Below are 27,927 nucleotides of genomic sequence, written 5' to 3'. Positions count from 1 at the left end.
AAAGGGGAGGAGCTGAGGCGAGGAAAAATGCTACGGCTCGTTACGAACGGTTCATAGAAGCCAACTCTGACGCAATGAAGAGTCTGCCCAAAGTGAAGCGTGTGAAGAGGTCGCAACTCTGAGCACCCGGAAATTGTTTCAGCAAGGAAAGTAGTTGAATGCCAAGAGGCCTACACTATGAGCAGGATGGAGCAGCTCAAGGAGGACCTGAAGGCGGCCAAATCCCAACTCTTTGAGGTGTACGACAAACTGAAGGAGGAGGAGGTTGTGAGAATGATAGAGGCAGCCAACGATGACAAGCCGTATAGCGAGGCATGGAGGGTCGTGAACGAGATCAGTGGCAGAAAGAAGGCCAAGTCAACGGGAACTCTCCAAAGGGCCGAATCAACGCAATAGACAATAGGTGCAGGAGTAGGCCATTTGGCCCTTCGAGCGAGCACCGCCATTCAATGTGATCATGGCTGATCATCCACAATCAGTACCCCGTTCCTGCCTTCTCTCCCTACCCCCATGACTGCGCTATTTTTAAGAGCCCTATCCAGCTCTCTCTTGAGAGCATCCAGAGAACCTGCCTCCACCGCACTCTGAGGCAAAGAATTCCACAGTCTCACCACTCTCTGTGAGAAAAAGTGTTTCCTCATCTCTGTTCTAAATGGCTTACTTCTTATTCTTAAGCTGTGGCCCCTGGTTCTGGACTCCCCCAACATCGGGCTTACGGTATCCCTCCTTGTCTCCTTAGAGCCATTGAGGATATGTACTTGGGCACCACGGCCAAGGTTGTCACCCTGGATGGCGAGAGCAAAGTGTTCGAGATCCTCGTGGGGGTCTTAAAGGGAGACCCGCTGGCACCCTTTCTCTTTGTCATTCAAGAAGAATCGGGCCAGTGAACTTGTCAGACCTCGACTTCGCTGATGACATTGTCCTGCTGTCAGACCAGATTATGGAGGCACAGGAGCTGCCCTGCAGGGTCGAGACGGAGTGCAAGAAAGTGGGCCTCCACCTCAATGCCAAGAAGACTGAGTACGTGGCGTTCTACATTGGTGATCATGAGCCTCTCAAGACCAGTGGTGGTGCATCTCTCAAGATAGAGGACTTCAAGCACCTGGGAGCGAGGATGCAGAGCTCAGAGAATGACTTCAAGGTCCTAAAGCGCTCGCATGGAAAGCCCTCAATAACATGGGGGACATCTGGACGTCTCGGATGTCTAAGGGTCTCAAACTGAGATTGTTCCATGCAACTGTTGAGACCATATTATTGTATGGGTGGGAGGCATGAACTCTCACTCGAGCACTGTCCAAGTCACTCTCCAAGTCTACACCCGAATGCTCAGAAAAGTTCAAAATCTCAGTTGGAGGGACCACATCACCAACGCCCTGCTCTACGGGGAGAATCCACCTCTGACCGAGAAGATCAGGTGGAGAAGGATGAGGCTCGCTGGTCACTGCCACCGCCACCCAGAAATGCCTGCAAACAAGGTTGTGCTGTGGAAACCCACCCATGGAAGATGTGACCTGGGACGGCCAATCAAGACAATGCTGAAACCAATGATGGAAGACGCATGTGTAGAGTCAAAAGAGCAGCTTGCCAGCAGCATGGAGGACAGAGATGTGTGGTGCGTCCGTCACTGTGCCCGTCGGAAATCAGCACCACTGCGTCGATAATGTTTTCAACGGTTATGAATGAATGCAACGAACCAAAGTCCTATAAAGCTGCATTATGACTTCCTGACTCTTTTATTCAATGTCCCAATCAATGAAGGCATATGTCTAATTATGAATTAAGTTAACAATTTAATTGTACTCTTCTAAATAAATTAGAGGTGCTGTTGCCTTTTTCTTCTCAGAATATGGTTGATCTACAATTTTAAAGATAACAAAGCAGATCTATGATGTTTTTCAGAATTATTCTGTGTCTGTATTTCTGGTGAAGCAATTGACGTCAGCTGTATTACTGCAGAGGCTTAGAAACAAAGGCATCAGGAATCCTGACCATTCAAGAGCACTCAGTAAGTTGGATGCTAATGCAGCTTTTGAACTGTCTTTGTGTGTTATTTCTAAGAGCGAGAGTATATTTTATTCTCCTTTGAGTCGGTTTGCTTTGTAATCTGGAAGTCCATTTTAGTTGATGGATTAGCTGTGTTTAATTTTTTTTTTAATCGACATGCATGTCATTTTGTTTCAATTACACATTTTAAAGTAAATTAATCACGATAGGCTTGTTATATTGTATCGGCTACAGGCTCAACTGTTGCAAATGATTTCTATGTACCCTGTTCCAATCCATCAAAACAAAAATGCACAATTGTAATTGTTCTAATAAAACTACTTTAAATCTATATCTTGTATCATTTCTTTTTGCTCATTCTAAGTTTGCCATGATTTCCAATTGCCTGGAGATCTAAATGTGTGTCTTTAGGAAAGCTGGGCATTTTATCTTTTAACATCTTAAATAATTACATTGCAATATTCTTTTTTTCCTAAAATTTCCTGGAAATTGAATTAAACCCATATTCAAAAGGGTGGTTGGTGTTACTTTTACTATCCTTTAAGTTTTTCGCTTGAAGATTATTTATTGTTCTTTCTGTTTTTATTAATTGACTGTCCTCCCCTGTGCCCCACCTGGACTCTGATCCATTTCTCCTCTCCCTCTCTCCTTCCACCTACATTCCTTCATGTAGCTTCACCATTCGGTTATTTTGTCCTGATCCTTCTGTCTTTTCATCTTTAGCCTTTCCAATCAACTGCCCATCAAAAAATCCTCACCTGTATCCACCTATTACTTTCCAGGCTTTGTTTCCCTCATTTACAATCAGTCGGAAGAAGAGTCCCCGACCCGAAAGGTTACCTACACATTTTCTTCAGTGATGCTGCCTGACCTGCTGAGTTGCTCCAGCACTTTATTTTTGTATACTGGTATCTACTTTTCAATCTCGCCCCATTTAAAACAAAATACTTCATCCTGTTTTTCTAAGGGGAGATACTTAGAAGGGACCATACTGTGAGAGGGGGTTTATTAAAGAGGGACCAAAGGGGCAACTTTTTCCACACAGATAGTTGTTTGTATCTAGAATGAGCTGCCAGAGGAAGCTATAGAAGTACAAACAAATACAACTTTTAAAAGGCATTTGGAAGGATACATGGAAAGGGAGGGTGTAGAAAGCTATGGGCCAAATGCAACCAAATGGGATTAGCCAGCATGCCAACTTCGTTGACATGGACTATTACTGTGCTTTACAACTCTATGACTCTGCCGTCAGGCCTTTGCTTGGCCTGCCTGCACACTCTTGATGCCTCTTTGCTTCATCTTGACAACTTGCACTGTCACCAATTATATTACATGTGGTGACCTCATCCAATTCATTCATAGGGATTGAGAGTAGTTGAACCAGACCTCTACCTTCCAAAATCTCTTCTGTGTTGCTTGGTTTTTTCTGTTAACTAATCATGACTTTTCAATAAATGACCCCATTTCCATTTGCTCCAATTTGTTTGAAAATGCCTTATTGGAGAGCTTCTGAAAGTCCAAATACACCACAATACATTTGTGTGCACTTACCTGTTCTGCTGGTTACAACAACCAGATTTGTCAAATAAAATTTCCGGAGTCTTTCCTGAAAGTTTCCTCTTTTTCTGAATGTGCTTGTAACAATCGGGTTCTATTCTGATTATAAATTCAGACTTTGCTTTTTGAGTGTTATGCATAATGTCAGCTTTCAGGGTAATTCTTTGGACTTGATTGTGCTAATTCTGGCTTGTGCATTGCATTTGCTGCCATCCATGTTTTTAACCACAGCTGAACCTGTAAAACAGATCAGGCAGTGGCATATCTGAGCCCCTCTTTGAACTGCCCTGTTGGCTTTTGGAAATGTAACTTGATGAGCCGCAACATTTAAGAATAATTGAAATATTTGCTAAAAAAAATAAAGTAAAAATAGAATTAACAAGATATTTAAGCACTAAATTAATAAAAATATTAAGATTAACAAAGATATTGGAGGGATAAAACCACTAATTTTGGCTGTCACATGTACAGTTTTAAAATGCCTATGGGTTTGATATTTTTGGTAAGAAAAAATGGTGTTTGTTTAGTTTTTAATTTAAATCGGAGAATTTGTGATGTAAATAGTTTTACATTTAATTTTAACTGGTTTCCCCCTCATGTGCACAATTTGATGCGAGTAGATCTTAATAACGGCTAAAATTGTGACACTTGCTTATCTGCTGCCTTTTTAGTTAAAGAGAAGCTGACTGCAGATCCTGATAGTGAAATTGCAACCACAAGTCTAAGAGTTTCATTGATGTGCCCAGTAAGTTGTTTTTATTTTATCAACATTCATCATGGTATGGGAATTATTATTCTTTTCCTCTTTTGAAATTCCTTTGGAATTAATGTAGTCTTTTTGATCTGCAATTTAAATGGTCAGAAACTCATCAATATTTTTTTTTAATCCAGAGGTATCGTTCTGCAATATTTGACACTTAGATGTTATGTTCTGAACAGACACTTGCATGTTATGTTTAGAACAAGCACTTAAGATTGGAATCTCCAGAGGGCTGTTTCTCACTCACTAAGGCAATTTCTCTTTGGATTTGATAAGGTGATGCCCTCTGTTGTAAATTCTGAGCTCTTAAAAGAAAGTTTTGCTTTTAAGATCTTAGATGAACAATCTTTTCAAACCACTCGAATTTAAATCAATCATTTTTGAGATTGTTTTGGTCGCTTAGTCGTATACATTTTTGTTTGGATTTTGTGATATTTGGGACTTCCTGAAATGCCCTTCATTGAATTCACTGAAATTTTCTTTAATCTTCAAATCTGATATTCTGCATTGATCAATTTATGATAATAAAAAAATAGTGCGCACGTCTTATTGTGTTTTTTAAAACAGATTTGTGATTTTTATTCCACATATAAAAGATGTTTATGTGCTGATGGTAGATGGCTTTGTTTAAGTTTAATCTTTGTGTTTTTATTTTATAGTTGGGGAAGATGCGTCTGACTGTCCCTTGCCGTGCCGTCACCTGTACACATCTACAGTGCTTTGATGCTGCTCTCTACCTTCAAATGAATGAAAAGAAACCCACATGGATTTGCCCAGTGTGTGATAAAAAGGCATCCTACGATAGTTTAATAATAGATGGGTATGTTGTACACCAGTACAGTTTTAGCATTCAACTGTTTAACAGGTAGCTTTTCTTTCATTAATCTGAGAACTGAAAAATTGATCATATGAATTATAGCGTGATCACATTATGCTCCTGCAGTACAATAGTTTAGTTTAGAGATGCAGCGTGGAAACAGGCCATTCGGCCCTTTATATTTTCCTTTGTAGCTATTCTTGCTCCCATTGAAAGACTGATAAAACAAATTCCACCCTTGTCAAAGAATATTCCCCTAATACTTTTACTGTGCCGTGATCTATCAGTGCTCCTCTCTAATGATAATTGCAGCTCAATGGCAGACCCTTCTCAAGACTGAGCCTAAACATGTGTCCATACCTGCTGTCTTCATTGGACATTTCTTTGTAATCTCCCAGCACATAAAGAGTTGGAAAGTTCAGATTCATCCATGACGGTGCCCTCTGTACTTCTATGAGCTTATCCAGATTTACTTTGCAGCAAATATTCAATTGTCCTCTGTCCAACTGTCACACCTGTAGGAAATTTGGTGTGACTCCGACTGAAGGAGGTGCTGGACCACCAGTTGCAGGAAAATTGGTTGTGGACCTGTACTATCATTCCCTTGTTAAAAATTATCTGTGACTTATAAAGGGAGTGGGGTGGGTGGGGGGGAGGGGGAGGAGGAAGACGGGCCTGCCGAGGGATGCTTTGAAACTTTGTTAGCACCCTTTATGTGGCCACTCTTTGCATTTGTGTGGCGACACCCTTGGGTATGCAAAATAAAGAATGAACAAATATTTGTCACGTGACAAAGTATTTGTTCATTCATTCATTGTTCATCTATACCTTAAGATGTAATCTATACCACATATAGCAGCCTTAGACTGTGGATGTTGCAGGTCCCAATAATCCAGTTCAGATACCAACAGGAGCAATTGTCATTTTTATTTTATTCCTTCTAGGCTTATCATGCCAAGTAATCACATTATTTCCATAGAAGTTGATATATAATGCTTTGGTTCATAATACTTGGATTTCAGCCATTTGACATTAAAATGACTTGGTATTTTCTTCCAGGTTGTTTATGGAAATCTTGAATTCTTGCACTGATGTTGATGAGATTAAGTTCCAAGAAGATGGCACTTGGTATCCAATGAGGCCCAAGAAGGAATCTCTGAAACTATCCAATTCACAGTGTACAAAAGTTGAACTTGCAAGTAAGTATAAATAAGTTAGAGAATGTGTTGATGCCTTTTTTGTTTGCAGGTCTCCAATTTTCCATAATTGATTAGTCTATAGAACTGGGTTAAAAAAATCTGCGTGTTTTTTAACAGTAGATGCGCCCGGCAATATTTATGGAGGTGGTTTGTCTATTTCTTCCTTTGTAGTCGTCTGTCCCGTCAATCCATTGGTGCCATTCAGGATCTTGTTATCGGGAGCTAAAGATTACGTAATAGGCCAATCAGTATAGCTACTAATGTTTTTTAAGTTAATTGTCATCTTTTTTTAAATATGATTCTGAACGTTGTCGACTGTAAATGGGAAAAAATTTTTGTACTGTATGAGATCAAGCATGCTGGAACAGGACTTTGTTCTATAAATTATCTCTCCGTCTTACTTCTCCAAATTAACGTGCATTCTCCTAGCTATTCAGATATGTTGCTTGATGCAGACTTGCCATCAACTATTTCTACTTTGGTTTTAATCATTCTTTTTGACTATTGAGTTATCTGGCCGTATTTGGAGGAGGAATCGGTGCATGATTGGTGTGTACTGCCTAATACATAACAGATGAAGCATTAATTTCTTGACGAGGGAAATGTATTTAAAGTGATAACATTTGAATTTTATATTTGCAGCATTTTTAGGGGGGGGGTTTTCTCTTTGTTCCTTATGGTAATAATATAAATGCTTTGACTTCCAGCAGGTTCAACTGTCACCAACAAGACTGGTTCTGCTGTGCCAAGCAGTGAACCAAGTAACAGTAAAAAGGTTGAGATCATAGATCTTACAATTGATAGCTCCTCCTCAGATGGGGAGGAAGATCCTCCACTTAAAAAAAGGTGCATATTCCCTTCAGACACTGAAGAAACCGCCAGTAAAAGGTTAGTGGAATTTGCATTGCTAATGTAGAAACAAAGAACTGTAGATGCTGGTTTATACCAAAGATAGACAAAAAATGCTGAGGTAACTCAGCAGGTCAGGCAGCATCTCTGGAGAAAAAAGATGGGTGATGTTTCAGGTCGGAACTCTTCTTCATACTGAAAGTAGGGGGTGTGAAGGGGAGAGGTGAAGAGGTGGAGGCAAGAAAAGACCAGGGCCAGCAGCAAATGTTTTCAGGCAGGGTGTTGCCTGGTAGGGAGGAGGAAAGAGGGTCATAAAGTCATGTGATAGGAGTAGAATGAGGTCATATGGCACATCAAGTCTATTCAATCCATAAAATCATGGCTGTTCTATCTCTCCTTCCCAACCCCATTCTGCCTTCTCCCCATAACCTCTGACACCTGTACTAATCAAGAAGATATTGACCTCTGCCTTAAAAATATCCACTTACTTGACCTCCACAGCCTTCTGTGGCAAAGAATTCCACAGTCACGATCCTCTGACCAAAAAAATGCCTCATCTCCTTCCTAAAAGAACGTCCTTTAATTCTGAGGCTATGACTAGTCCTAGACTCTCCCACTCGTGGATACATCCTCTCCACATTCACTCTATCCAAGGAAGGCGGGCCTCCTTACTTCTCCCTAGTTTCTTTTACCAGTTCCACAGTTGGCCACATTGTTTCTCTTGAGATCAAACAATCCTTCGCCAACAATGGACCTACCAGGTAACGACCTGCTTGAAGTCATTTGCGGCTGGCCCTGATTGTTTAAGATAGTTATGGATAATTATGGGTAGGGACAAAGAGGGCCCACGTGGTAAAATGCTAAATTAGGGTAAGGTCAACTTTGAGGATATGAGAGAAAGTCTCACTCAAGTTGATTGGGGCAGGTTATTTCAGGGGAGAGGAACATCAGCCAATTGGGATGTTTTATAAACTGTGCTGATAAAAGCTCAGGATATGCATGGGAGCTAAGGAGGAAAGTAAAAAAGAAAATCAGAAGGACAAAAGGGCCAGGAGATAGCTCTGGCAGATAGCATTATGGGCAATCCCAAGAGATTTTATAAATACATAAGGGAGAAAAGGTTAACTAGAGAGTGGGACCTCCTCAGGATTCAAAGCAGTCAACTTTGTGTGGAGCCACAGGAGATGGTCAAGGTCCTCAATGAGTATTTTTCCTCTGTATTTACTGAAGAGAAAGACAGGAGAGCAGGAACTTGGTGCAGACAGTAGAGCAGTCAGTGTTCCGGTCAAAGAGGTGCTGAAGGTACTATCGTGTATGAAGGTAGACAAATTTCCAGGGCCTGATCAGATATATCCGAGAACATTGTGGGAAACCAGAGATTAAATTGTGGGAGCCCTGGTTGAAATTTACGAGTCGTCCTTAAATTCAGGAAAGGTGCCAGAAGACTGGAGGGTGACAAATGTTGTGCCTCTATTCACGAAGGGCTGCAGGTAATTTACTGGGAACTATGGGCCAGTGAGCTTAACATCTGTTGTAGGAAAGTTACTAGAGAGTATTCTGAGGGATAGGGTATACACAGAGCTGCCAAGTAGTACGGATTTTCCGTATTTTGTATGGAAATGTGATTAAAATACTGATGTAGGATTTTGTGTTGTTAAATACGGATTTTAAATACGGCGTTCAGTTCAGTATGAAGAAGGGTCTCGACCAGAAACCTCACCCATTCCTTCTCTCCAGAGTTGCTGCCTGTCCCGATCCAGGTTTAAACAGAGCGCTGTCAGTTTAATGCGTGGGAATTTAAACAAAGCGCTGTGGGTTCTAAATACAGCGCTACCGGCTGGAGCACTATGGGCTTTAAACAAAGCGCTATAGGTTTTAAACATAGCGCTAAGGACTTTACACATAGCGCTTTGGCCATGGCGCTATGGGTCACAGACTGTTCTGGAAAATTCTCGTATAACAATGAAACTTTGGATTTCTCTTTCTCAGTAGAAGTTGAGTCTTTGATTATTTTTCAGGCAGTGGTAGATTTCTGGATGAGCCTAGTGCTGAAATGTTACCAGTGGGATTGCAGTTACATTGGGATTGGCCTTTATTTTACAGAACGGTGGGTGGGCTCAATGGGGAGAGAGGGAAAGATGGAGAGAGAGAGGGGTGGAGAGAGGAAGAGGGATGGTGAGGAGAGAGGGAGGGAATAAGGGGGGGGGGAAGAAAAAAACGAGGGGGGGAGGGAATGAGAGAGGGAGGGAGGGAGAGAGAGAGCGAGGGAGGCTTCCAAAATGGCTGCTATATCAACATCTGATGCTAAACGCAGGAAGCAGCCGTTCAAACAGCAGTATACAAAAAGATGACAATGAATGCACTGCCTGGTAAGCTGCGTAGAAGACATGTCTATTGGTAACAGTTATGCATTCTTGTACTCTTACATGGGTGTGACTGCACATTAAAAAAAAATATATTTTTCAGCAAAATGGCACAGTGTAAAAATACTGATTTCCTCAGCAAAATATTGATTTTCAGGTACTAGAATACCAAAATGCTCTGACAAAACTTGGCAGCTCTGTATACAAGCATTTAGACAAACAAGGGCTGATAAGGAAAAGCCAGTATCGTGTTTGTACGTGGGAGGTGGTGTCTCAAATCTGAGTTTTTTGAAGACGTGACTGAAAAGGTCGATGAGGGCAGACCTGTAGATGTATATATGGATTTCAGCAAAGCATTTGACAAGGTTCCACATGGTAGGCTTCTCTGGAAGGTTAGATCGCAGGCGATCCAAGGAGAGATGGCTGAATGGATAGCAAATTGGCTTCATGGAAGGAAGCAGAGGGTGATGGTGAAAGGTTGCTTCTCGGACTGTGGATGCCTGTGACTAGTGGTGCATAAGACGTTGGTGAGGCTGCATTTAGAGTATTGTTTTCAGTTCTGGACACCATGTTATAGAAATGATGTCAAGCTGGATAGGGTACAGAGAAGATTTACAAGGATGTTGCCAGGGCTAGAGGATCTGAGCATATAGGGAGAGGTTGAAGAGGCTGGGACGCTATTCCTTGGAGCGCAGGAGGATGAGGGGTGATTTTATTGAGAGGAATAGATCGGGTAGATGCTCCGAGTATCGGCTAGTCTCTTGCCCAGAGTAGATAGAGGACATAGATTTAAGAGAAAAGAGGAATCTGAGGGGTAACTTTGTCACACAAAGGGTGATGGGTGTATGCAACAAGCTGCCAGAGGAGGTAGTTGAGGCAGGGACTATCCCAACATTTAAGAAACAGACGGGTACATGGATAGGACAGGTTTGGGGATATGGACCAAACACGGGCAGGTGGGACAAGTGTAGCTGGGACATGTTGGCCAGTGTGGGGAAGTTGGGCTGAAGGGCCTATTTCCACACTGTATCACTCTGACTATTGGTCCTGGTCTTTTCTCGCTCTAACCCTTCGCTCCCCCCCCCACCCCTATTTTCAGCCTGAAGAAGGGTCCCGACCCAAAACGTCATCCATCCTTTTTCTCCAGAGATGCTGCAAGAGCCACTGAGTTACTCCAGAACCTTGTCTATCTTTTGTATTGCACATGTTCTCTTCTTGTTTACAGTGGTTTGTTCAGTGTATGCAAAATGCCGCAGTTATTTCTACTTTAACTATTTCATTTAATTTGCTTAAAGTTGAATGGGGTTGCTTCTCAAGGATCATTCAATGTCCCTGCCATCACTACTGCTGAATATAATCACAAATACTGTCCACGTGTATTCTTTGCACATTTTTCATCTGTGAATAGCAACAAGGAGTAGATGCATTATTCAACAGTGGAAGGACAGCACTGTAGCTGATCTTGTGTCCATCATCATCAAATGTCTCCCCATAGGAACGTCCATCTCGTATTCTACTTTACAATTCCATGTTCTCTGGTTTATTGAGAAATATCAAGACTTTCAGTCGATAATTGGATATTTACTGAATAAGAATGTCTTTAGACTTGTTGATCCCTTTACTTTAAAGATGACGAGACTCACCCAGTTTTTTTTTCATGCAATGGATCGGTAACTAAACTGAGAACTCTGCAGATATTCTCCCAGTCATCTACCCATGTTTGAAACTTAGTTTGGAATCTTAACCTGAAGGTCTGTGCATGTTTTGTGCCATTATTTCATTCATAACTTCTTAACCTCGCTTGTGGTCCTACCTGGGCAGAGACCTACTCTGGGCTAACTTGGCCGAGTTCTAGATTGCTTCAAAATCTCTGGAATACTATAAACTTCCTATTATGTAAATACCAATGTAAAATATTTCATCTGAATGCCAAGTGTTTCTTTATTTACATTTACAGTATCAAAATGATCAATGTTTACTGGACTCGCATTGTTGAACATTTTTTACCAAGTATGGAGGGGTGAATGGGGCTGAACCCTCGAGAGAGCAAAGATGAAAATTCCTCTACCCTCCAAACAATGTATTTACCCCCTGGTCTAGCTGATAGTAAAACACTTTTTAAATCATCTGTATTTGTTGAATATCTGCCAATTTTTAATTTCGATCTATTTCAGCGTTCTGGCTTATCAGCCATCATCTGTTCGATTGCCAAATGTTACAACGGTTGATACAAGCTTCCTTCCTCAGTTAGCAGATTATCCTGCTGCATTCCATCATTCAACAATGGCAACTCTTCCAACTGATATTCAAAGTAAGAACAGCATAGACTCTCAAAGTCTCGATATGTCATTTTTTACTTTGAATTTTCACTCCATTTTTGTCTGGATGACGATTCCTGCTGGGGGAATATTTCCATGTTTGTTTCTGGTCTTTTTAAAACTCATGGAACCCAAATTTGGGTTAAAATTTGACGCTTTATGTGGTCATACCCCAGCACATCTGGTATTGATCCACTTTCACGTATTCTAGCAGTCTTCCTTTTATATGTGCCTTTAGTTTTAAAACCTCTGGGATAATGAAGTAGTAAATTGTTCACTTAGTTTTGTAGCTCAGTCTTAACATTTTGATGAGCTTCTCAGTACTATGTGGTGTGCTAACATTGAACGTAGGGCATGGGATGAAACTGCAGTACTTGGAGGAAACTCACACAATCAAGGAGAACATGCAAACTCCACATATAAACCACTCGTGGTCAAGTTCGAACTCGGGTCTCTGGCGCTGTGAGGCAACAGTTCTTTCCACCAGCTGCACCATTGTGCCGCACTAATGGCTGAACCTAATTTTTTTGTTCTTTCTGGATTGTGACCCTAGCTGGGAAAATCTCTTCCCTCAACCACCCTATCAAGTATCAAAAGAATTTTCAGTAGGTGCTTTGTCTTTCAGTTTATTTTTTTTTTTTAAAGCATACTTCATTTAATTACTTAGAATGAATTTGATAACTGCCTGACAAGATTCAAACTCATGCCTTTGGATCAGAACTCTGTGCCGGTACTCTGACTGCTAATCGAGTAATTTAAACACCAAGTTAACACACCAAGTACTGGTTTGAACCTCATCAAATTTAACATCTGAGCTCCAAAGACTAGTTAGCTTACAATTTATTTCCTCATGATGCAGCTTTATAGGACTTTATGCTGCATGTGGAGCATTATACGCAGTTTTTGTCACCCCCCCCCCCATTGCAGGAAGGATGCGGAGGCATTGGAAAGGGTGCAGAGGTTGTTTACGAGAATGATAACTGGATTAGGGGGTATAAACTACAGGAAGATGAGAAGTTGTATTGGATTGTTTTCTCTGGATTGAGGGAAATTGAGGGGAGACCTTATGGAATTATATAAGATTGTGAAAGGCACAGCTAAGTTAGAAAGACAATCTTTTTTGCAAGATGGAAAAATCCATCTTGCCCAAGAGGGCATAACTTTACGGTGAGAGAAGCAAAGTTTTGAGGAGATGTGCAGGAGAAGTTTTTTTTTACCCAGGGCGATGAGTCTGGAACGAGCTGCTGGAGGTGGTTGTGGAGCGGATACGTTATTGACATTTAAAAGACATGGGTTAGGCATATGGATATGCAGCAATGGAAGGATTGATTATGTGCGGGTACATGGTCTTGACATCATGTTTGGCACAGACATTGTAGGCCGATGGACATGTTCTCATGCGATGGACATGTTCGCTATGTTCTATGCTCTCTGAAAGTTTCCATAATTTTCTTGTTTAATTTCATCTTTCAAACATCTGCATTTTTTTTATTCATGTGAAATGTTGTACATATTGATAACATCACCTTCCATTCTTCCAAACCTGAGCCCTCTTAATCTTTCTTCAATGGGCAAACACACCACCCCTACCTCCCCAACACCCACCGCCCCCTCCACCCCCAAAAGATAAACGGGTATCATCCTGGGGAATCTTCATTACATTCTCTTTATGGCAATATCCTTCCTTGCCTCCAGAGATCAGATATGTATACACTGTTTCAGATTTAGTCTGAACAAGGTTGTATAAAATCACATGTCTTTACTGGTGTGTTAAAATCCTCTTACAATAAAGATCAATTTATCATTTCCATTCTTGTTACCTGTCAATTCGCCAATGCATTTCAATGGCCAATTAGGCCTGAGCTGAGAAGTTTCTTCATTCATTTTGGTAAATCTTTAAGATTGACATCTAATCTAATTTAAAATCTAATCTTGGAAAATCTATACCCTGGTGGTCTGAGTTTCTAAAGTTCATTCAAAACAGAAATTTCTGGATATTAAGACACATGAAGGATTTTGGGCTAGTGCAGGAAAATGGTACTGAGGTTGAAGATCAGCCATGGTCTTGATAAGCGACTAAGCAGGTTAAAAGGGCAAGATGGTGTTGCTGTCATCATCTTCCAGTCTAACCAACTGCTATTCGATACGTGCTGATGTGGTTGACTTCATTGTCTCCCCCAGGACAGCTAGGAATGGGCAATTAAAGCTAGTATTGCCAAGGAAAGCTGTTGAAAGTACCTGGGCTCTCTGAGTAACATTATCATGAAATTGCAAAATAGTTATAGAAAATAAATCGCACTTTTGATCAAAATCTCTGCTTTTGTCTGGGACCAATATTCTAATCCTCCTGATCCCTTTGGCAACTAATGGTCTGACTTCTGTAAAACTTTTCAAATCTTTATTTCAAAGAGACCAACTTTTTTTCATTACATGTTCCTGAAAATGTATTCCTGAGACTCTTAACAAAACAAAATGGGATGCGGGAGCTCTGTGGTCCATATGTTTCTGAATTTCTATAAACTAGTAGGGTGGTTGCAGTTTGGTTCAATTCAAGTACAATTGTTTCCAATCTCACTTTATTTTCTCCATGTTTTCCTGTTCTTCCCTCTGCTCGCACTTAATTTTACTGATAAATACTGAACAGATGAAGAATCAGTGTTACACATGGTTGATATTATTTTAAATGAACCTCTACTATTCAGTGCTAAACTAGGTGAGGGCTGACAGATTCTGTCTTGTCCTGTTGGAATTGGGTTTTCTTCATAGGGTATGCGAGTGAAATAAACTTTCACAATTTAAATCTTGCTCATAGTTCAATATTTACCAACTGCAAGGTTATATACAGCTATAATTTTCTTTAACAGTGAGTTTCCAATTAAAGTATTGCGTACAGTTTTGGTCTCCTAATCTGAGGAAAGACATTCTTGCCGTAGAGGGAGTACAGAGAAGGTTCACCAGACTGATTCCTGGGATGTCAGGACTTTCATATGAAGAAAGACTGGATAGACTTGGCTAGTACTCGCTAGAATTTAGAAGATTGAGGGGGGTTCTTATAGAAACTTACAAAATTCTTAAGGGGTTGGACAGGCTAGATGCAGGAAGATTGTTCCCGATGTTGGGGAAGTCCAGAACAAGGGGTCACAGTTTAAGGATAAGGGGGAAATCTTTTAGGACCGAGATGAGAAAACACATCTTAAGATTTTTCACACAGAGAGTGGTGAATATGTGGAATTCTCTGCCACAGAAGGTAGTTGAGGCCAGTTCATTGGCTATATTTAAGAGGGAGTTAGATGTGGCCCTTGTGGCTAAAGGGATGAAGGATGGGGAGAAGGCAGGTACAGGATACTGAGTTGGATGATCAGCCATGACCATATTGAATGGCGATGCAGGCTCGAAGGGCCGAATGGCCTACTCCTGCACCTATTTTCTATGTCTATGTTTCTATTTTCTTTGACAATGTAAGTACCAGTTCTTCTGGACATGAAGGAAAGTGTTTAGAATTGGAGCCACTGTTCTTACCTTACCAGTAAATTGATCTGAACCTTTGGTGTGTACCTATTTTATTCATTACTCATGCCCCCCTCAGAATTTTTATTTTTATTTTATCTGTACTTTTGCAATTTATTTTATTTACCTTCCTAGGAGAGAATTGTGGCAAATGGTTGTTTTGCATTCTGGGCATGGCAAATAGCGACACGCCACAAGACCAGTGTTCGGGCCATTGTTATTTTTATCTATATTGATAATGGCCTATACTTGAGTGAGTGAAATTCTAAGGTTGGGGTTGACACGATTCTAAGGTATGGGGTCTGCACACACGGAATTCTGCAGGGTATAAATAAATAGGCTATGGATCTGCAAAGGTAGATGAGTGGAAAAATTGCAGCAGTGGTGCATTTTGATAGGCATTTTCATAAAATACTATAACTGAATAAATAAATGGAATGGTAGATTGAGAAAACTTTTAATAGGGCTATGGAATTATGAAGTATTGGCAGGAAATGAAAATAGGGAATATGTGGATAAAACAGACAATGCATTTTTCAAGGACTACGATAGGCAATTTCATAAAATGGGCCTATAACATACAGAATAAATAAATTGAGAGTGGCAGGGTAGGTTGAGAAAACATTTTAATAGAGGCTTATGGAATTATGAGCTTTAACAAACTATTGGCATGGAATATGCGAAAATAGAAGGAACTCTATGCTGAACTTGATAAATGCTGCCTTACCTGCTGAGAGCAATTTTGTCTAGGGATAAGTTCTGTTTTAATTCCAAGATGTTAACTTCAAGCGTTTACTTGGTCACGATGGAACTTTCGAAAAATCATGCTCACTTTTAGTGAAAAGTATTCTTTCTCTCAGAAAAGATTTTTTAAGTAGCTGGAGACTGTCAAAATTAATTAGGGCACATGATGATAACTTTAGTTAGGCTATTTAGAGTAATGTGTGCAGTTCTAGTGGGATATCCTGGATTACAGGGTTTCCGTTGATCCTGTTGTTTTCTATGATGTTGGAGGTGGTATGATACTAGGGGACAAGAAGCATGTATAAATCAGAAGCATAATAGGGTAGACAGTCAGAAGTTTTCCCAGAATGAAAATGGGGACACTAGAGGCAGTTAAAAGTGGAGGAGGAGGGTTTAATGGGGACTCTGGACCCGTTGGGTCCCTGTCCAGATTCCTTCCACCACTCATCCATAGCCCCCAACTACAGGCACAGCTCATTTTCTGCCTCACCCCTGCTGAGTTTCTCCACCACCCCTCACCCAGCTTGTCCCCTCCCCATCATCTCACCCCTTCTCTGGATAAGTTCACCCCCTCCATAACTTAATAAAAAACTCCTCCCCCCAGATGTGGATTGCTACCCCACTCCTGACAATCCCTATCCCCCCACCCCAGCGGGCCTCACCTCCCCCACTGCCCTCCTCTCCCACTCCCCCATCCACTATTCCCCCCTCCTCCCCCACTGTCCCTCCTCACCTCCCTCTTTTTTCCCTCTTCTCCTACCCTCCCCCAATCCCTCCCTCGCCTCTCCTTTTCCCTGCCCTCAGTCACTCCCTCCCCCCATAACTCCTCGCCCTTCCCTATTCCACTCCTCTCCCTTCGCTCCTCTCCCCTCTTGTGTGCCCCAGAGGAGCATCAGCCATCAGCGCCCTTAGCGCCAGGCCTCACATCCTCGGCTCGGCCCGGAAACACCAGCACCTTCTGCCGCGCCGGTGTGTGCGCAAGCGGGGAGGGAGCTCGGAGAAAAGACAGTGGAAGAGCCATTGGGGAGAGTGGGGTATCAACGGGGAGGATGGGAAGGGGTTGCAGCGCTATGGCGCGTACTCGTTGGACTCTCCTCCGCCGGGATCGCAAATCTCCGAGAAAAATCGCTAAACTTTTACAATGTCCTACCGATCAGAAAGAAACTTGTCGCACTCGCAGCACAGGAGAACGGCGAGTGAGCTGACGGAAAATTGCAGTGCTATCGCGTACAGTTTCTGCGCAAATAGAAAAAATGCGCAAACCGAAAGAGCCCAAGATCAGAGATTAGGTGTGCAAATAGAGAGATAGATGTGCGAGGCAAGTTTTTTCTAACAGAATGATGGGGGCTTGGAACGCACTGCTTGGGGTGGAGGCAGATATGATAGAGAGTTTTAGATAGGCACATGGATGTGCAGGGAATAGAGGGATATGGATCATGTGCAAGGCAGGTAAGATCAATTTAACTTGGCATCGGGTTCGGCACAAACATGGGCTGAAAAGCCCATTCCCGTGTTGTACTGTTCTATGGCCACCAGATGGTGCAAGGTGATTAACATTAAACTTGGTATAATTTACATCCTCTAATAATTATTGTGATCAATGAATATCAATTTATGATATTTCTCTGTAGATGTGAATGAATTAGAATGATCTCAGTCAGGTACAGATTTTCCATAACATGAATTGAATATAACATGAATGATGAACTAGGGAACATTATTTAAATTACATGAGCCAAGTTGGTTATAACGTGATTTCAACTAGTAACAAGATAATCACTTACAAGTTAATTTGAAATTTAAGAAGCAGAAAAAAAAACTGTCTTGGATTTGAACAGTATAGTGGATTTTAAAATGTTTCCATTCCTTGCTGTAATCAGACACCATTGTCGCTTGAGAACACAACTGCTACTTTAACCGCCATTAAAATTGACAAGAAATTGCTTAATTGACACGTGTATCAATACTTTATTAAACAATGTAACAAAAATACATTTATTGCTATTGAAAAAGACCATTTTTGAAAATCCTGCTGGAAAAATAACTTGTTACAAGTGTGAAACACTAGCCCCTAACCCCCTTACCCCATTGAAACAATTGCCGTTACTATGTTATTTTTTATAACACTAGGTTTCTTAAAGAACACAACTACCGATTTAAGAACACCATACTGATTTTTAAAATACATGTGTTCTATGTTTGTGGCCTGTACCCGCTTAGCACAAATCACATAAAAACACTTAATTCTAGTTCAGGTTTTCTCTGCCTTCTCCGTCAATCCAATGCATCTATATCTATAATCCATCTATTGTCAAATTTAATAATATCACAAGAATTGTACCTAAATTATTTCTGCATTGGCTGCATTTAAAATTATATAGAGTTGCTTCTGTGTTTCAAGTCGTACATTTCCTGGTCTAATTGGAAATCCAACTTCTTTTTCAGATTTGGACTTCTTCTCGTTGTTTCAGAGTGATCCTCAGGTTTGTATGGATGGGAGATTTTTGTTGGACTTCTGGTAGACGTGATAGTTTTTTAAGTTTCTGCTCTTCATTAAAGCTTTCTGTAATAACTAAGTCAAATTTATCAGCTGGAGTGTGTCACTGCAAGAGGGTTTCCTTTTTGAAGGCTCAATTCTAATGGCATCCTGGTTCTACTCTTCATTTTCTATCTCCACGCTACACCGTCCCTTTTCTTTGCAGCTTATGACATAATTCATAATGAGATAAAACAACGTTACTTCAGTGCTGATTGCTGCTCCAAATCTCATTGACTTGCAGCTCATTGGTCTCGTACAAACTTTTTTTTTTTAGGTATCTTTGGGGGTGAGGGGCGAGTTGGTACCAATGTGGAAGAAAGGCTTTGTGTTGAATGGTTTGTCCGTGTCATCCTAACAATTGTATAAATGTGTTGGTATTTCTCCCCTCTGCCCTATAAGTCTACATCAACAGTGGGTGCTGAATCTAAACTAAGATCTGAGCAGGATGATATGGGAGGATAGTTTCTGCATTTAGATGCACTTAAGCAATGCAGAGGAATTAAACTTCCTCATATTTCAAGCATTTGTTCAGTCTCAAGTAGAATAAAGTCCTCTCTAATATCTTGTGACAACATGCATTTGTCCCAAATTCAGAACAATTTGATGTCGCCGGTACAATGTTTAGTTCCCAACAGCAATCCCGTGTGGCTTCCTTATAAAATTTGAATTCTAGTGTAATGTTTTGTATTGTGTGAATTTGGTTAACATAAGATCCTTGCACAAATCTATTTTTGGTTAGATTTGAAAGCTAATGTTCAACCTACTTGTTATTTAACTAACTTGTTGGATATATATCTGCAGTTTTTGCTCCAAACAATTATTTTATTCCAGTAGCTTCTTTCTCGCCTCTTCGGTCTTAAATGCCGAGATTAATATTCATAAAGCAAACCAAGTACTAGAAATCTAATATGAAAAACAAAATACCACAAATACTCTGCAGATCGAGTGGCATTTTAGGGAACTAAACCAAATTAACATTTCAGATTAACCTCTGATATTAACTCCCTTCCTTTCTCCATTGATGTTGCCTGCGTTGAGCATCTACAGCTGTCTGCTTTCATTTTACATGTTTTATATTCTGATTATGCACTCATTTACATAATTTGGCAGATAGAGGCACCTGATGCATTCCTTTTACTTGAATTATGGAAATATCGACTGCAAGACGAGGTTACCTTGGATAAATGTTTTTATTTAATTAAAAAATATTGATGCATAGATAAAGGCAATTTTAGAAATTTGAATTCCACATAAATGAATTCCACATGTGGAATATCTGCATTCATCACTTTTACCTAGCGGAGCTGTCTCTTGGTTTTAATTACACCAACATGCTCCTTTCGTTTTCCTTAGCATAGTGAGTTGAATAATTTTTTTATTGTAATAGGACAAACAAATTTCCATCTTATAAACATTTTACTCTAACGACTGCTTTACAATTCAAATTTTAACATTTTAAAGAACTCCATTTTAACTCAAACAGGATTTTAGAAATCATGATGAGAATGACAGCCTGATTTCACATCTGCATTTTTGATCTATGCATTTAGATTCACGTCCTGGGGCAAATAATGTTTCTTTTTTAAATTTGCCTCCAATATTGAAACCTTATCAGAAAGTGTAGGACTGTGCTTATGGCTGATGACTTCTGTCAGCAGGTTATATGAGAGCCTTCAACTGTGGGGAAGTTGTTCACTTTTTTTATTTCCTCAAATGCAGTACTGTCAGTCTATATTTCTGGACAATCTCTCCTCTGCTGTTGGACCACCGACAATGACACCCAACACTGTTGGCGGAAGCATCATCTCATCAACCCAACACCATGAAGGCAACAGCAGCAGCCGAACAGAAGCTGGGGTGATAGCAGGTGGAGGAGGAACAGCCAGCAGCATCCCAGACATTATCTCTTTAGACTGACAAATTTCAAACACTTTTTTTCTTTAATCAATGTGCGACAACAGGAGGGGTTTGATTAGAGGAAGAAAGAGTGGAACAGCAATCATATTGCAACCAACGACTTAAACAATAGCATTTTGTGCATTCTCCACAAGGCTGCCACGTTTTTATTTGTTGTTTATTAATATCAAGAGCCTTGTTGACTATCGGCATTCACTAAGACTTTCCCAGTTCAGCTCTTCCTTGGAATGGTTTGGAAATGAGAATGCATGACATGAACTAAGAGCTTAAACCTGAAATACCTGGGCAGAGTGAACTTGAGGTGCAGTGAAGGCAGAAGATGAGAAGGACTGTAATGAGTTTTGTTGCAATTGATGTAATGTTTTATTTACGACCACCAATGAAGTGAGCAATATTTCATTTCTCTTCTGCAAGTTGACTGAATATCCACACCTCTCCTCAAAAGTATGCTTTGTCTCTGTAAAAGTTCAAATATTGGTGCTTTATTGTGGAAAAACATAGCCTCAGCCTGTTGAAGAACCATCCTGTCTGTTGTTGAGGTTAATTGCTGTAATCCTGACTCAATGCAGTAACTGAGCCAGAAGTTAGCATCTTTTGGATAAGGCATTGTATTAATCAGTTCTGAAATTTAAATCTTTAATGATTAAATTTCGTATAAACTTGTATTATGTTTCCAGGATGACAAAAAAATACATTTTTTCTTTATACTGTTTCCATTCCTTTTTCAATTTAAATGTCGTTTTATGATCCTTAAAAAAAAATGCATCCACTTAAGGTCATTAAGAAGTTGTAACATCCCTTCCATCATGAGGTATTCTGATGGTATAATGCCAACATGACCTGCAGGAGCTCTGACACTAACCTCATCTCTATCTTTGACTTAATTGTGCACAATATAATCAATAATACTAAAAATGTGTATTATAGTATGAGTTATTGCCGTAATTTGAGTTTTCCAATCATGTTTTGCTAAGGACACTTTTGATTCTGGGATTTTTACTTTATTATATCATAAAGCCTTCAGTTGCATCCAACAAAGTATGAAGCTAATGCATTTCTTTGTGTCTAAGATTAAGACCATCCATTCAATTGCATCTGTTTCAAACGTACCAAGCCAAATTTCTTCTGGCCATCCCAAACTCTTATTTTACTCTAGTTTCTTTATTCTCTACCCGCCTTGTGTCTTTTTCCAGATTTATCAATTGCCCTGTTGATTCTACGTGTACTGAACTGACCGCCCAGCTTCTCTTACTGGACCCTGAGCTGGCAGATAATATCTGTTCCTCTACCTTTCAAATCTGTCGTTTTTGAAGAATTTCTATTCTATTGAGTGGAAACAAGAAGCATTGGTAAACTGATCAACACACATCAAGGGACTAAACACTCTCATAGATGAGTCATAAATCTCACAAAAGGATGATGCTTGGGATAGAATTTAATCATTCTAGCCCCAAGGCCTATTGCTTCTTCAAAACCTTCCATCACAAGGCCAAATATGGGGATATTTGTTGATTGTATAGATTCATTTGTAACTTAGCAAATGAAGCAGTCGTATCTGCACTGAACAAGACCTAGAAGGTCATGGGCTGATGTGACAAGCAGTGTTTGTGCCACATAGTTGCCAGACATACCATTTTCAAGAAATTAGTCTGACCATGTAATCTCCTAATCTTGATGCTCAATGGTACTTCCCATGCCATTAATATCTTGGAGGGGGTGGCTACCATTGACTAAAAAAACTGGACCAGCTGCATAAATACTGCGGTTCCGAGGACAAGTCCGATGCCGAATGATCATTAGTGAGTTCATCCCCAAAGCCAATTCCCCCTTCTACAAGACACAGGTCAAGAGTATAATGGAATATTCTCTGCCTGCTTGAATGAGCGCAATCCAAAAGGCGTTCACGAAACCCAAAATCATCGAGGACAATGCAGCCCATTTGACTGGCCACTTTAAACATTAATTTCATGGACCAGGACACTGATTGGTCTTTCCATTGAACATCTTTGTCTAAGGTGAAAGAAAATGTCTTCATCAAGAGGGTAGTAAACATGTGGAATTCTCTGCTACTGAATGTATTTATGGAAATAATTTGGACTTGAGATATTGAAAATGTGTTTATAATACTGAGAGGATCAACTGTGGTCAGATTGATCAAGTTTGAAGAGCCAAATACTCTATCTTTTGTAAATTAATATCTACATTCAACATGTTGGAGTAACTAGAGGGTCAAGCAGCATCTCTGGAGAAAATGGATAGGTGATGTTTCAGGCCAGCCCCTTTCAGACATTCCATTGTCACTGACTCCTATCTGCAATTATTAAACCTGTATAGAAACACCCCTCAACCTGGACTTCATATCAGCATTTGAGCCAAGTTCCTGAATCCATGTCCACCCAGACCATCTTTTAATTCCATAGCATTGCCCCTCTCTCGTCTTCCATTTTTGCTTTTGTTAAATTCAGAGACAGGCTCCAGACATTTCAAACCAGCCTATGTTCCACACCCTTAGACAGTTATGCAAAACACAGGATCTAATATGCTGTTCTCTTAAACCATCAACTCTGACCCTATTATTAACCAGCATCTGCAGTTCCTTATTTTACCAATTGACCAGCATTGACCTTTTAGCTTGTGTCCATGTATTCAGCTACTGAGGCCTTAACTCTCCCTTAATCCCTCTCACTTTCCCTAGGATACTCAAAGCTTTTTTGACTAACATCCATAATAACATGACTTGGTGCCAAGCTTTATAACCCTCTCATAAGTTGGGGTTTGCACATTTGCCTCGTGATCATGCAGGTTTTCCTCCAGGTGCTCTAGTTTCCTCTTGTGTCGCAAAATTGAGTGGTTCATAGATTAATTGACCAATGTAAATTGCTGCTAATTTGTAGGGAGTGGATGAGAAACATAAAACTAGTATGAATAGGTGATTGATGATTGGTGTAAGGCAGTTTGGTTAGGCAACTCGTCGGCTGGGCAAGTTGCACAAAAGGGCCTGTTTCTGTGCTGTTTACCGCAGTGACTCTGACAAGGATTGGATGTTACTGTCGTGATACAGAATGCTAAGGTCATTAGCTGCAATTGGAAAGTTCTGTATTTTCTCACCTTTGCTAGAGCTAGTTGACTGGTGCAGATGAAGGGGAGGATGTACTCAGACAATGTATACAGAATCAGTCATAGAGCACGGAAACGGATGCTTAGGCCCAACTTGCCTGTGCTGACCAAGATGCCCCATCCACGCTATTCCTACTTGCCTGCGATTGGCCCATAAACGTCTTAACCTTTCCTATCCATGTACCGTTCAAAAGTCTTTTAAATGTTGTTATAGTGCCTGCCTCAACTACGTCATCCAGCAGCTTATTCCTTATATCCACAGAATTCTAGGAAACATAATTATTTTCATTTATTTGCTACTTGTGATCAACATTTAATTTTTCTTGTATTTTTAATTTCTATTTTGTATTTTATGCAACTATGCATGACATTTGCATTGTGTCAGATTAATTTGCTGCACTAATCATGCTGTCAATAGATTAACCAATGTGTACAGTGGCATGATTGTTACTGGACCAATATTCCTATGGCAGCTGATGAATTCAAATTGGAATAATCTGAAATACCTTAAAAGATAGCAGTAATATCAGGATGTCATTAAAATACTGTTTCATTAACCACCTTTTGGGGAAGAAAATCAACAATACTGACCCAGCCTTACCTCTGTACCACTGGACTTTTATGGAGACTTAATGCCTACAAGGCACATGAAGACTACAATGTTCTTCATGTTAAGTAGATCAATACCATCACCACCAATTGACAATTATGAAAGCAATTAAATTTTAGCCTTGCAGTGCACACTCATGTTCCAATTAAATAAAAGTAACAAATTACAAGGAAGTAGGATTATTGTGAAGCCTTCAATTGGAGCAGTAAGTAAATATTAAGAATAGCATCATTTAGTTATTTCTTCAACCAGTTAAGTGCTTATTGAGAGTAAAATTCTATGGAAGAAAATTGAGACTTGCACTTGTAGCATTTTTGGTTTCAAAATTACTCTTTTTTTCTTAGAAATCTGTGCCAGAGAGCCTCCGTTCATGCAGATATCCAGACCCACTGATGAAAGACACACCAAATAAACATGAAACTGCCAGGAAGCAATTGTTCTGAACTTCTATGATTAACAGTAAAATAGGACAGTCACTCGCAATACTCTGACAGAACCCATCCCCATCAAAGGCAATCTCCAAGAAAATAGATGTAATAGTGTTTATACGCTATAAAATTATGTAATGAGTTCTTCAACAGAAAACCTGCCATGACGTGCTTGCTGGCATTGAAGCTCGGTGACTCAAATAACTGGTGAGGAGTGACAAAAGAACCAGACAAAGTGAAAATGGTCTTGAACCAGATCTTTATATTTTGTGATACAAATAAATAGATAATGAAAACATTTAAAAATGTGTTTGTATGAATGATCATTACATATATGAATTATAGAAATGTACATCTCAGAAACAACCCCTTTTGGTCCATGTCGGTAGTGATCTGTCTACATTATTACCATTTGACCTGTATGCCTCTGATCCAAGTACTTGTCGACTCTTTTTAAGCGTAATTGTACCTGCCTCCACCTCCATATTCCAGACATTCACCATCCACAGAGTGTAAAAACCTACCCCTCAAAATCTAATTTAAGCTTCCCCTCTCTCCAGCCAAAGCCCTCTTTCTCTAGACCCGTTGGCCTGGGAAAAATATACACCTACCACTTACCAGTCTTTGACCTGCCCCAACCTCTCTTCCAGCTTCCCCACCCCCCCCGACGACAATTAGTCTGAATGGCCCCAACCCGAAACGTCACATATTTATGTTCTCTAGAAATGTTCCCTAACCCACTGAGTTATTCCAGCAGTCTTATTCTGACTATCTCATCTGTGACCCTCAAGCTTTCAACCTCCAGGGTATTGTATGGAATAGAGAGTTGCTGTTACAAGGAGAGATTGGATAGACGGGGTATATGTCACCAGAATGTAAGAGACTTTGGGTGACTTTTAACCAGTCTATCCAATCTCCTTCTAACTACAACCCTCCATTCCATACAGTATCATGGTGCATCTCTTCTGCACTCACCCTGTTGCTACCACATCCTTCCTGTAGTGTGACCAGAATTGTATGTGATGCAACCAATGTTTTATAAAACTGCAACATGACAACCTAACTAATAATCAATGTGCTGATGTATGAAGTCAAACAGTGGACTTTTACCAAAATCTTTTTGTACAACAATGCCCCCAAGGTCGCTGCCAGTTACTCTATATCCTATCAGAATTAGTCCTTTCCTAGGATTAGAATCATAATTACCTCAGACTTGGCTGGATGAAATTCCTTATGCTATCCCTGTGCCAACCTTCCAGCTGATTAACTCCGCTGTATCCTTAGAGAACCTTTGGTATCTACAATTTTTGAGTTGTCTGCAGACGGACAAATCTTACCACCTACATTCTCTGTACGGAGGATGCCATCTCAACGGCACTTCACTCCGCCCTCTCCCACCTTGACAACAGAGACACTTATGTAAGAATGCTGTTCATCGATTACAGCTCGGCATTCAACACCATTATTCCATCAAAACTGATCACCAAACTCGGTAACCTGGGCATCGACCCCTCCCTCTGCAACTGGATACTGGACTTTCTAACCAACAGACCCCAGTCTGTGAGGTTAGACAAGCACACCTCTTCAACCCTCACCCTGAACACCGGCGTTCCTCAGGGCTGTGTGCTGAGCCCCCTCCTCTACTCCCTCTTCACCTATGACTGCACACCTGTACATGGTACTAACACCATCATCAAGTATGCAGATGATACAACGGTGATTGGCCTTATCAGCAACAACGATGAGCTGGCCTACAGGGAGGAGGTCCAGCACTTAGCAGCATGGTGCGCTGACAACAACCTGGCCCTTAACTCCAAGAAGACCAAGGAGCTCATTGTAGACTTCAGGAAGTCCAGAGGTGGCACGCACACCCCCATCCACATTAATGGGACGGAGGTGGAACGTGTTTCTAGCTTCAGGTTCCTGGGAGTCAACATCTCCGATGACCTCTCTTGGACCCACAATACCTCTACTCTGATCAAGAAGGCCCATCAGCGTCTCTTCTTCCTGAGGAGACTGAAGAAGGTCCATCTGTCTCCTCAGATCCTGGTGAACTTCTACCGCTGCACCATTGAGAGCATCCTTACCAACTGCATCACAGTATGGTATGGCAACTGCAATGTCTCCGACCGGAAGGCATTGCAGAGGGTGGTGAAAATTGCCCAACGCATCACCGGTTCCACGCTCCCCTCCATTGAGTCTGTCCAAAGCAAGCGCTGTCTGCGGAGGGCGCTCAGCATCGCCAAGGACTGCTCTCACCCCAACCATGGACTGTTTACCTTCCTACCATCCGGGAGGCGCTACAGGTCTCTCCGTTGCCGAACCAGCAGGTCGAGGAACAGCTTCTTTCCGGCGGCTGTCACTCTACTAAACAACGTACCTCGGTGACTGCCAATCCACCACCCCCCCCCCCCCCCCCCCCCCCCGGACACTTATTATTTTTTTTTTATTCAAATCGTTTGCTATGTCGCTCTTCAAGGGAGATGCTAAATGCATTTCGTTGTCTCTGTACTGTACACTGACAATGACAATTAAAATTGAATCTGAATCTGACCTACATTCTCATTCAAGTCATTTATATATTTAAGCAAGAAAGGTTCTCCCACTGTTTCCTGCAGTACACCATGTTACAGATTTCCAGTTAGAAATCTAGAAATAATGCCCACCTGACCACCACTACACATAGTTTTGGACAGTTTGCAAATACACCTTGTATCCCTTGTGCATTAAACACAGAAATTAAGGGTTTGTTTATATCAGAACCTCTTCAAAATGCGTAAGGCTATTGGGTAAAGAAAATGAAAGATGCAAATTAGCATTACTTTTTAAGCTTTGGAAATGGGAATGCAAAATCATTAATATTTCTGACTGTTTCAGGGTGCTTGCATCAAACTAAGAGTGGGATGTGGGACCCTGGCTATTCTGTACTTTTCACTAAGTACAAGGCAGGTTTAAAAACAGACCTTGATACTTCTTCATGTAATGTTTTAAATATTGAGACCTCATTTTCACCTCTTCCATCAGCACCACATCCTGCCAAACCCATTTCCATCATCAATTTCCATAATTAACTCGATCTCAAGGACCAAGTATGGTTCATCTGCTGGAAATGATTTTAGTATCGCCACAGCATATATTACTTTTGGGGGTAGGGTATTGACATGGCTAGGGAACTGGTTGGCAGACAGGAATCAAAGA

General features: G+C 40.7%; 1 protein-coding gene across 9 annotated transcripts in view; it reads left to right on the top strand.

Annotated features, from left to right (window-relative positions):
• Window positions 1–25,013, top strand: part of pias2 (protein inhibitor of activated STAT, 2) — a 46,897-nt gene extending 21,884 nt beyond the window's left edge. For 6 of the 9 annotated variants that reach the window (XM_055656746.1, XM_055656913.1, XM_055656833.1 and 3 more), the window contains 8 exons: window positions 1,900–2,005; window positions 4,233–4,306; window positions 4,981–5,141; window positions 6,198–6,337; window positions 7,045–7,225; window positions 11,724–11,860; window positions 18,564–18,601; window positions 20,377–21,286. In XM_055656746.1, coding sequence (XP_055512721.1) covers window positions 1,900–2,005; window positions 4,233–4,306; window positions 4,981–5,141; window positions 6,198–6,337; window positions 7,045–7,225; window positions 11,724–11,860; window positions 18,564–18,601; window positions 20,377–20,574 — 1,035 coding nt within the window. In that variant the 3' untranslated portion in view covers window positions 20,575–21,286. Of the gene's footprint in view, window positions 1–1,899; window positions 2,006–4,232; window positions 4,307–4,980; window positions 5,142–6,197; window positions 6,338–7,044; window positions 7,226–11,723; window positions 11,861–18,563; window positions 18,602–20,376; window positions 21,287–24,645 lie in introns of those variants that run through there. The other 3 variants (XM_055657252.1, XM_055657392.1, XM_055657325.1) reach the window with 3 other exon arrangements.
• The last annotated feature ends 2,914 nt before the right edge of the window (window positions 25,014–27,927 follow it).

This window comes from Leucoraja erinacea, chromosome 1, assembly GCF_028641065.1.
Source record: "Leucoraja erinacea ecotype New England chromosome 1, Leri_hhj_1, whole genome shotgun sequence".
Taxonomy (NCBI): domain Eukaryota; kingdom Metazoa; phylum Chordata; class Chondrichthyes; order Rajiformes; family Rajidae; genus Leucoraja; species Leucoraja erinaceus.
The sequence above is the reverse complement of the archived record's forward strand: the minus strand, read 5'-3'. Positions and strand labels throughout refer to the sequence as shown.